An 11,135-nucleotide genomic window follows, 5' to 3' on the forward strand; every position below is an offset into this window, starting at 1 on the left:
AGCGAGACTCTGTCTCAAGAAAAAAAAAGAAAGATCTGAGAGAGGCCAGGCATGATGGCTCACACTTGTAATCCCAGCACTTTTGGAGGCGGAGGCAGGTGGATCATTTGAGGTCAAGAGTTCAAGACCAACTTGGCCAACATGGTGAAACCCCCGTCTCTACTAAAAATATAAAACTTAGCCAGGCATGATAGTGTGCACCTGTAGTCCCAGCTACTCGGGAGGCTGAGGTGGGAGAATCACTTGAACCCAGGAGGCGGAGGTTGCAGTGAGCTGAGCTGAGATTACACCACTGCACTCCAGCCTGGGCAACAGAATGAGACTCTGTCTCAAAAAAAAAAAAAAAAAAAAAAAAAAATCTGAGAGGGACTTCCGTGAGGAGATTGGGTAAAGAGCAGAAAACCATGTTGTGAGGTCCTAACCCCCTTTTGAGGGAAGAGGTAGAAGGATGCATATTAAGGGTTGAGCCAAGGTGGAATGGTCAGAATTCTCCCCACCCAGTTTCCCATGACAGTTCCTGGCAGAATTAGTGATGATACTGCCTTTTACCATCAAGTGTCCCAATTAAGACAATAATTATCTGGTTACCCAACTTCAAGGGGACCACTCTGGCACCTGTAATATCTGTTCCCTGTGGTTGGAAGGTGAAGACTGATGTGGACCTCATGTCTAAGAATGCTGAAGCTGACCCACTCAGAAAGTCCAAGACCAGGAAGAGATGACTTAAATGGCCTTTGTGGGTCAGCCAGGAGAAGCTGCTGAATTGGGATGAGTCTGCACTGCCCCGCTTTGTTGGGGCAAGGTATCATCAGTGTTTCCTGTGGGTCAGCCAGCATGGTCTTGGATCTTGTCAAGTAGGATGCGTGCCGAAAGTAGAGATATATCTATCTAGATTATGGAAATGACAAGGGGTGAGGGGGAGGTGTCTAGCAAGAGCCTCCCAAAAGTGGTAAAAGTTCTCCAGAATGAAGCCATTTTATCCATCTGCTAAGCTGAGTGAAGCCACTCCACCATACAAAAACGAGCCTTTCTCTCCTCCCTCCACGCAGTCCCTAATCCCTAACTCTTGTTAGAAACTAAACTGCAGTGAGTGGGCTGGGTGCAGTGGCTCATGCTTGTAATCCCAGCACTTGGGGAGGCCAAGGCGGGCGGATTGCCTGAGCTCGGGAATTTGAGACCAGCCTGACCAACATAGCAAAACCCTGTCTCTACTAAAAATACAAAAGATTAACCAGGTGTAGTGGTGCATGCCTGTGGTCCCAGCTGCTCAGGAGTCTGAGGCACAAGAATCGCTTGAACCCAGAAGACAGAGGTTGCAGGGAGCCAAGAGCACGCCGCTGCACTCCAGCCTGGCCACAGAGCAAGACTCTGTCTCCAGATAAAATTAAAATTAAAATTAAAAAAAACTACAGTGAGTGAGTGAGGGCAGGGGTGAGCAGGGAAGTAGTTAAGCGGGGAAAGAAGCAAGAGAGTAGAGGCAGAGAGACTCATTGGGAGAGGGTAGAGTCGGGGAGCAGCTCAGGCAGGGAGAAAGATAGAACATGACCCTTTCTGTAACCCATGCAGGGGAAGGGAAAGGAATTACTTTGGGGTTCTGACTATTACCCAGGACTGAGCATTTTAATTATTGAGTAGATACTGTGTTTGTGACAATGTAACAGTAGGAACATCTGTTACCTAAGAATTAAGGGGAGGCTGGCAGCAGTGGCTCACACCTGTAATCCCAGCACTTTGGGAAGCCAAGGCAGGAGGATTGCTTCAGGCCAAGAGTTCCAGACCAGCCTGGGAAACATAGTGAGACCCCATCTCTAAAAAAAAAAAAATCAAAATATTAGTCAGGCATGGTGGCACACACCTGTAGTCCTAGCTACTTGGGAAGCTGAGGTGGGAGGATTGCTTGAGCCCAGGAGGTGGCTGCAGGGAGCTATGATCATGCCACTACACTCCAGCCTGGGTGACAGAGTGAGGCACTTTCTCAAAAAATAAGAATTAAGAGGCCAGGCACGGTGGCTCATGCCTGTAATCTCAGCACTTTGGGAGGCTGAGGCAATCAGATCATCTGAGGTCAGGAGTTTGAGATCAGCCTGGCCAACATGGTGAAACCCTGTCTCTACTAAAAATACAAAAATTAGCTGGGTGTGATGGTACATACCTGTAATCCCAGCTCCTCGGGAGGCTGAAGCAGGAGAGTTGCTTGAACCCGGGAGGTGGAGGTTGCGGTGAGCCAAGATCACACCACTGCACTCCAGCCTGGGTGATAGAGTGATAGAGCGAGACTCCATCTCAAAAAAAAAAAAAAAAAGAGGAAAGCCATGGGACCTGTTCAAGTCTTCATCTAGAAGCAGAGGAAGAATACCTCCACTAAGTAAAGTTTAAAGAAGTTGTGGGAGACTAAAATGAAATTTAAAAATCATAATCCATAAGTCATGCCTGTCCAAAATATGTTTTTCATATATACCTGTGTGTACATAGGGAAAATCTGACAAGACAGGCTCTAAACTATTAACAAGGATTTCCTTTAATGTGTGGGATTCTTTCTTTACACATTCTCACATTATTTGAATACGTTTCTATCAGCAAGTATTAGTTTTATCATTTTAAACAAAAGATAAAAATAGGAAGAAATACTTTTTAAATGAACAAGTAGCTGGCATTACAATCAAGTCATTGGCATATGAGATTTATAAAGGCCTGGCCTTAGACCAGCCTTCTCTAATTAATCATTCCCCTGTCTCCCACCACTGATCAGAGACTTTTCCCTGATATATCTTATTCTCCTGTCCATCTGCTTTCAAGCATGGATACTCCTGGATGATCTCTTCTTTCTATGATTACTGCACATGTTTAAAAATTTCCCCCTGCTCCTTGCTTCTTGTGACTTCTCATAATCTTTCCCTTTGTGACGTGGCCACATTGGAAAACTTTCAGTGCCGTGTATGCCTTGTACACATTACTGTCAGTTTTATTTGGTAATTTGCTGTGCAACAATTTCTTTTTCAAATCATAGATAACATGAGAATATTGGAAAGTATTTATATGTTCTGAATTTCTTTTAGACGGAGAAAACAGACCCGAAATAAAAAAGTCAACCACAAGCCAGAATATTTCTGATGAAAATCAAACCCATGAGATGATAATGGAGAGACTCGCAGGAGACAGCTTCTGGTACTCCATCCTAGGAGGACTCTGGGATTTTGATTACCATCCAGAGTTTAACCAAGAAAACCACAAGAGATATTTAGGACAAGTAACTTTGACCCACAAAAAGATCACACAGGAGAGAAGCCTTGAGTGTAATAAATTTGCAGAAAACTGTAATCTGAACTCAAACCTTATGCAGCAGAGAATTCCTTCCATTAAAATACCCCTGAATTCTGACACACAGGGAAACAGCATCAAACATAATTCAGACTTGATTTACTATCAGGGAAATTATGTAAGAGAGACTCCCTATGAATATAGTGAGTGTGGAAAAATCTTCAATCAACATATTCTTCTTACTGATCATATTCATACTGCAGAGAAACCCAGTGAGTGTGGGAAGGCCTTCAGCCACACCTCATCTCTTACCCAGCCTCAGATGGTGCTTACAGGAGAGAAGCCCTATAAGTGTGATGAATGTGGAAAAAGATTCAGCCAGAGGATACATCTCATTCAACATCAGAGAATTCACACAGGAGAAAAGCCTTTTATATGCAATGGATGTGGGAAAGCCTTCCGTCAGCATTCATCCTTTACTCAACATCTGAGGATTCATACTGGAGAAAAGCCCTATAAATGTAATCAATGTGGTAAAGCTTTTAGCCGCATCACATCCCTTACTGAACATCATAGACTTCATACCGGAGAGAAACCTTACGAATGTGGTTTCTGTGGCAAAGCCTTCAGTCAGAGGACACATCTGAATCAACATGAAAGAACTCATACAGGAGAGAAACCCTATAAATGTAATGAATGCGGGAAAGCCTTTAGCCAGAGCGCACACCTTAATCAACATAGGAAAATCCATACTCGGGAGAAATTATGTGAATATAAATGTGAGCAAACTGTTCGCCACAGTCCTTCACTTAGCAGCACATAACTCATGGTGGGGGAAATCAGATAAATATATAAATGTAGGAGATTTTTTGGTCAGACCTTTTTATCCCATTCAATATCAAATTATTCATAGTGGAGAGAAAGCTTATACATAAATTTTTGTTTTGTTTTATTTTTGAGACTGAGTCTCACTCTGTCACCCAGGCTGAAGTGCAGTGGTGCAGTCTTGGCTCACTGCAACCTCTGCCTCCTGGGTTCAAGCAATTCTTCTGCCTCAGCCTCCTGAGTAGCTGGGACCACAGGTACGCACCACCACGCCCAGCTAATTTTTTGTATTTTTAGTAGAGAAGGGGTTTCACCATGTTGGCCAGGCTGGTCTCGAACTCCTAACCTCAGGTGATCCACCCACCTCGGCCTCCCAAAGTGCTAGGATTACAGGTGTGGGCCACTGCACCTGGCCATAAACTTTCAATGCGTAGAAACCAAATTAATTTAGACCTTAAACTAGCAGCATATTACATTCCCAGGAGGGGTTATAAAAAGAAAAAATAATTTATTTTACAAATGAGATTATATTTGGAGTCATGTTCCAAATCTGATATAAAACTTTTTTAAAAATCAGAAATCCTTATCCAGGCATGGTGGTGCACACCTGCAATCCCAGCTACTCTGGAGACTGAGGCATGAGAATGACTTGAACATGGGAGGTGGAGGTTGCTGTGAGCTGAGATCATGCCACTGTACTCCAGCCTGGGCAACAGAGCAAGACTCTGTGTCAAAAAAAAAAAAAAAAAAGAAAGCCTATAGGCAACAACTTGTAATTACTCACCTGTAAGTTTTATGGTATAAAACTTTTTTTTTTTTTTTTGAGGCAGAGTCTCGCTCTGCCACCCAGGCTGGAGTGCAATGGCGCGATCTCGGCTCACAGCAACCTCCACCTCCCGGGTTCCAGCGATTCTTCTGCTTCAGCCTCCCGAGTAGCCGGGACTACAGGTGCGTACCACCACGCCTGGCTAACTTTTTTTTTGTATTTTTTAGTAGAGACAGGGTTTCACCATATTGACCAGGCTGGTCTCGAACTCCTGACCTTGTGATCTGCCCACCTCGGCCTCCCAAAGTGCTGGGATTATAGGCGTGAGCGACTGCACCTGGCAGGTTATGGTATAAAACTTTTAAATCAGAAATTTTGATTAATTAAAGACAATGCTGGCTGGGGGCGGTGGTTCACGCCTATAATCCCAGCACTTTGGGAGGCCGAGGTGGGGTGATCATCTGAGGTCAGGAGTTTGAGACCAGCCTGGCCAACATGGTAAAACCCCATCTCTACTAAAAATACAAAAATTAGCTGGGTATGGTGGTGCACGCCTGTAGTCCCAGCAGCTTGGGAGGCTGAGGCAGAAGAATTGCTTGAACCCAGTAGGTGGAGGTTGCAGTGAGCCAAGATCACGCCACTGTACTCCAGCCTGGGCGACAGAGTGAGACTGTCTCAAAAAAAAAAAAATAAGTAAAATTTAAAAATAAAGGCGATGCTGTAGTGCAGCCAGTCACATTAACTTGAAATAAACATAAAAGAGTAATATTTCACGAACATCAGTTATTTGTATGCTTTCTTTACAGTTTTTACCATATCTAGTATTTACTTAATATTCTTTATAAAGGGATGCAAGATTTTTAGCCTTCTCCTAGGAAATACTATTTAGCATATAAAATAAGTTATATGCTAGTTTTATATGCTAATTAAATTTATTCTACTCTTCATCAAAATAGATACATAACCTTGAAATTAAAAATATTCATTGATGTCCCCCCAAAAATCTTGTGTGCTGTTGTTTGAGAAACAGTGTGATAGTTTGTGGCAATATCCTGTGATGATTCTTTTTGCAATCTTGACATTATTTTCATCAAATGAATCCTAGGATCACTTTGAGAAGAGCCTTGAAGAAGACTTGAGGGTCCTATTGATGAACTTTGAAATATTGATTCAGAGAAGTCTGCTTTTCTATTTTGTTTTAGCTTTAAATTTCCCCGTGGCAAGTCTAGATTTTTTTTCAGTTAAAATTATTTCTGCTGTATTTGTAGAACAGAAGTTTTGGGTTTTTGTAAAATAATGACCAGAGACTAAGAATTCCCATGCCACCCCGTATCACTGTGGAAGATGGAGAAGTGAGGAACTGTACCTGCGGGTGAGCCCTGGTGCCATGTTGAGGGTGGGAATCAGGAGAGCTGCAGTGGCTTATATAAACACCTGACGAAGTAGTCTAATTGGCTTAATCATTTATTTTATTTATTGAAATATATATCTGGGCTGGGTGCGGTGGCTCACATCTGTAATCCCAGCACTTTGGGAGGGCAAGGCAGGTGGATCACTTGAGGTTAGGAGTTCAAGACCAGCCTGGCCAATATGGTAAAACTGCGTCTCTACTAAAAATACAAAAATTAGCTGGGCATGATGGTGTGCACCTGTAACCCCAGCTACTCAGGAGGCTGAGGCAGAAGAATTGCTTGAACCTGGGAGGCGGAGGTTGCAGTGAGCCGAGACTGCACCACTGCACTCCAGCCTGGGCAATAGAGCGAGAAAAAAAAAAAAAGAAAGAAAGAAAAAAGAAATATATATCTGTAACACTTTTTTCCAAAAAGAATTTATATTAGTTTGTTTGCATTGCTATAAAGGAATACCTGAAACTGGGTAGTTTATAAAGAAAAGAAGCTTTATTTGGCTCACAGTTCTGCAGGCTGTGCAGGAAATACGGTGCTGGTGTCTGCTTCTGTTGATGGCCTCAGAACGCTTCCAATTATGGCGGAAGGTCAATGGGAGCCAGCATATTACATGACAATAGAGGGGTCAAGAGAGATGGGGGAGGTTGCAACCTCTTAAACACTCAGCTCTCACATGAACTACCAGAGTGAGAACTTGAAGGGGTGGCCTTCCCCTCCACACCTGTGAGTATTTCTAGTCAGGTGAGATGAGAGACTGAGAAAGGAAAGAAGACACAGAGACAAAGTATAGAGAAACAACAGTGGGTCCAGGGGACCGGCGCTCAGCATACCAAGGACCTGCACCGGCACCGGTCTCTGAGTTCCCTCAGTTTTTATTGATTATTATCTTCATTATTGCAGCAAAAAGGAATGTAGGAGGGCATGGTGATAATAAGGAGAAAAACGTGAGCAATAGAATCTACATCATAATTAAGTTCAAGGGAAGGTACTATGACTGGATGTGCACGTAAGCCAGATTTATGTTTCTCTCCACCCAAACATCTCAGTGGTGTAAAGAATAACAAGGCAGCATTGCTGCAAACATGTCTCGCCTCCCACCATCGGGCGGCTTTTCTCCTATCTCAGAATTGAACAAATGTACAATCCGGTTTTATACCGAGACATTCAGTTCCCAGGGGCAGGCAGGAGACAGTGGCCTTCCTCTATCTCAGCTGCAAGAGGCTTTCCTCTTTTACTAATCCACCTCAGCACAGACCCTTTACGGGTGTCGGGCTGGGGGACGGTCAGGTCTTTCTCATCCCACGAGGCCGTATTTCAGACTATCACATGGGGAGAAACCTTGGACAATACCCCGCTTTCAAGGGCAGAAGTCCCTGTGGCTTTCTGCAGTGCATTGTACCCCTGGTTTATTGAGACTAGAGAACGGCGATGACTTTTACCAAGTATACTGCTTGTAAACATTTTGTTAACAAGGCACGTCCTGCACAGCCCTAGATCCCTTAAACCTTGATTTCATACAACACGTTTTTGTGAGCTCCAGATTGGATCAAAGTGGTTGGGTCAAAGTGGCTGGGGCAAAGCTACAAATTAACAACATCTCAGCAAAGCAATTATTCAAAGTACAGGTCTTTTTCAAAATGGAGTCTCTTATGTCTTCCCTTTCTACATAGACACAGTAACAGTCTGATCTCTCTTTCTTTTCCCTACAAGAACTCATTCAATAACACAGGAGGACACCAAGCCATTCATGAGGGATCCACCCCCATGGCCCAAACACCTCCCACCAGGCCCAACCTCCAACATTGGGGATCACATTTCAACCTGAGATGGGAAGAGACAAATATCCAAAGTATAATATATCAGAATTTAAGGTGATTTCATTTGATTTTTATGATTGCTGCCTTGTTTGACAGAAGTCACATTTGATGTTTTTTTCTGTTTTTTGTTTGTTTGTTTGTTTGAGACAGAGTCTCGCTCTGTCACCCAGGCTGAGGTGCAGTGGCTTGATCTTGGTTCACTGCAACCTCCGCCTCCCAGGTCCAAGCAATTCTCCTGTCTCAGTCTCCTGAGTATCTGGGATTACAGGTGCGTGCCACCACGCCTGGCTAATTTTTGTATTTATAATAGAGACAGTGTTTCACTCTATTGGTCAGGCTGGTCTCGAACACCTAACCTCAGGTGATCCACCCGCCTCAGCCTCCCAAAGAGTTGAGATTACAGGCGTGAGCCACCGTGCCCGGCCCCACATTTGATGTTTTAAAGCATTCAAAATGTAAACGGTCATAAACCATGAATAGCTGCAAGCATAGGGACACTTCAGTTTCTTGGTTTTCAGGTTTCCTCTGTCTTCTCAGGCATGGCTGAAGAAAACATAAGGTTAAGGTAGGAGTGCAGCCCACTTGCTTTCTCATCTTTCTTCTAACTTGAGCCTGGCTCAAGACTTCCCTGATTTATTCTCCCCGAGAAAGGACTAGATTTTGTAGGCCCTGAGTCAAAGCTGAAATGATTTAAGGACTTTAAAAAACAAAAACACTAACCCCCCCCCCAAAAAAACTCATTTCATCGTAGAAATTAAACTTTTCAAAAGCATTTTTGTCCCATGCAACAGTAGGTATGAAATAGTTAATAAAACCTTGAGTTACTGTAATCAGGGAGGATTTCTAATAGTATTTTGTCCAAACGTGTGCAGTGGCGATGCATTTTCAGGGCAAATCAATTCTGGAAGCATCCTCACCCAAAAAAAGCCACATTTAACATTCATTTGCCATAATGAGGCAGGATATAGGGCACTCAGATTTCAGGAGGGGAGAGAGTGAGCGAAGGTGACGTCTCAGACAGCAGAGGTATGTACTTTTTTGTTTGTTTGTTTTTTGAGACGGAGTCTCGCACTGTCGCCTGAGCTGGAATGCAATGGCACTATCTTGGCTCATTGCAATCTCCGCCTCCTGGGTTCAAGCTATTCCCCTGCCTCAGCCTCCTGATTAGCTGGGATTACAGGCGCCTGTCACCACGCCCGGCTAATTTTTTGTATTTTTAGTAGAGGGGGGGGTTTCACTATGTTGGCCAGGCTGGTCTCAAACTCCTGACCTCATGATCTGCCTGCCCTCGGCCTCCCAAAGTGCTGGGATTATAGGCGTGAGCCACCGCACCCAGCCAAGTATGTACTTTTTAAAAGTAATTGTTAATTACACTTGGTAAAATCTTTGATCAAAGCTTAATTTTGTGGCTGGGCGCAGTGGCTCATGCCTGTAATCCCAGCACTTTGGGAGGCTGAGGCGGGCAGATCATGATGAGGTGAGGAGTTCGAGACCAGCCTTGCCAATATGGTGAAACTCCGTCTCTACTAAAAATACAAAAATTAGCCGGGCATGGTGGTGCGCACCTGTAGTCCCAGCTACTCGGGAGGCTGAGGCAGAAGAACTGCTTGATCCCGGGAGGCAGAGGTTGCAGTGAGCCGAGATTGTGCCACTGCACTCTAGCTTGGGTGACAGAGTGAGACTCCGTCTCAAAAAAAAAAAAAAAACTTAACTTTTGCAACCAGGAAAAAAAAGTATTTTGCAAAGAGTTCTAAAGGCTCCAGCACAAGGCAGTGTATCTGTATCACAGCACAGGTGAAAAACAAGAACAAGATGGAATTCTCAGAAGAGGATGAGCAGAACTTGGATATCCCAGAAAAAAGGTGTCTGGACTGAACCCGACCACAGTTGGCCAAGGACTTTCACCAATTCTTCATACATAGGAATGGTACATTAGAATCCTATTATATATTCCTTAGGGTCACAAATGATTCTGTTTATGTTAATTGTACAGTAAAATTGGTGCGGATTCATTCTCATGTTGTCCTTTGTTCTCTTCAAAATGTTCCAAGTTAAGGAGTGAAGCCTAAATATGTTCATTACATCAAAATACTGGTACCCCCAGTGTACGGGAGCCAGAGGTGTACACATTCCAGTACTTATTTGTTATGACTTGTTTCTATCTAGGAGAGCAATATATTACCCTTTCACATGTATTAGTTTCTTTGGTCCATCCAACCAGGTGTTGTTGTCCTTCTATAAGAAGAAATACTTAAGCTACACATAGTAGTAGATGACTTATTATTCAGGGTTTCTCTGACTGAAATGTCACTATAACATCAGTCATTTGACTCCTAATCCAGTAGATACAAACAGTGCCTGGAACAGTCTATTATAACACTCTGAAAACATTTGGTAAATATATGAATTTTAATAAAAGGAAAGATTGCTGCTCAACACCAAAATCTGTGTGACTATTTCTCATAACCTCAAAGTATTAGTAAAGAATCGTCCTGTTCATTGGTTCTTTTATGTCCAAAGAGCTTGTTAGCATGGAGAAAAATACTGATATGATTTGGCTTTGTGTCCCCACCCAAATATCATCTCAAATTGTAATCCCCATGTGTCAAGGGAGAAACCTAATGGGAAGTGATTGAATCATGGGGGCATTTCCCCCATGCTGTTCTTGTGATAGTGAGTGAGTTCTCATGAGATCTGATGGTTTTATAAGGGACTTCTCCCGCTTCGCTCACTCACACTCTGTCTTGCCTGCCGCCATGTAAGACATGCCTGCTTCCCCTTTTGCCATGATTGTAAGTTTCCCCAGGCCTCCCCAGCCGTGTGTAACTGTGAGTCAAACCTCTTTCCTTTATAAATTACTCAATCTTGGGTATTTATAGCAGTGAGAAAACAGACTAATACAAATACTCATTAGAATTTGTATTTTGATTAATGTTCAGTGTATTTTTTTTTAGACGGAGTCTCACTCTGTCGCCCAGGCTGGAGTGCAGTGGCACGATCTCGGCTCACTGCAACTTCCGCCTCCCAGGTTCAAGCAATTCTCTTGCCTCAGCCTCCTGAGTA

The 11,135-nt window shown here is 43.4% G+C and overlaps 1 protein-coding gene across 5 annotated transcripts in view; it reads left to right on the forward strand.

The window, feature by feature from the left end:
- Positions 1-10,085, forward strand: part of ZNF713 (zinc finger protein 713) — a 33,989-nt gene extending 23,904 nt beyond the window's left edge. For all 5 annotated transcript variants that reach the window (XM_034964141.2, XM_055115968.1, XM_034964142.2 and 2 more), the window contains one exon: positions 3,057-10,085. In XM_034964141.2, coding sequence (XP_034820032.1) covers positions 3,057-4,081 — 1,025 coding nt within the window. In that variant the 3' untranslated portion in view covers positions 4,082-10,085. The remainder of the gene's footprint in view (positions 1-3,056) is intronic.
- Positions 10,086-11,135: the final 1,050 nt, after the last annotated feature.

The sequence above is a fragment of the Pan paniscus genome, chromosome 6, assembly GCF_029289425.2.
Source record: "Pan paniscus chromosome 6, NHGRI_mPanPan1-v2.0_pri, whole genome shotgun sequence".
Classification (NCBI taxonomy): Eukaryota; Metazoa; Chordata; class Mammalia; order Primates; family Hominidae; genus Pan; species Pan paniscus.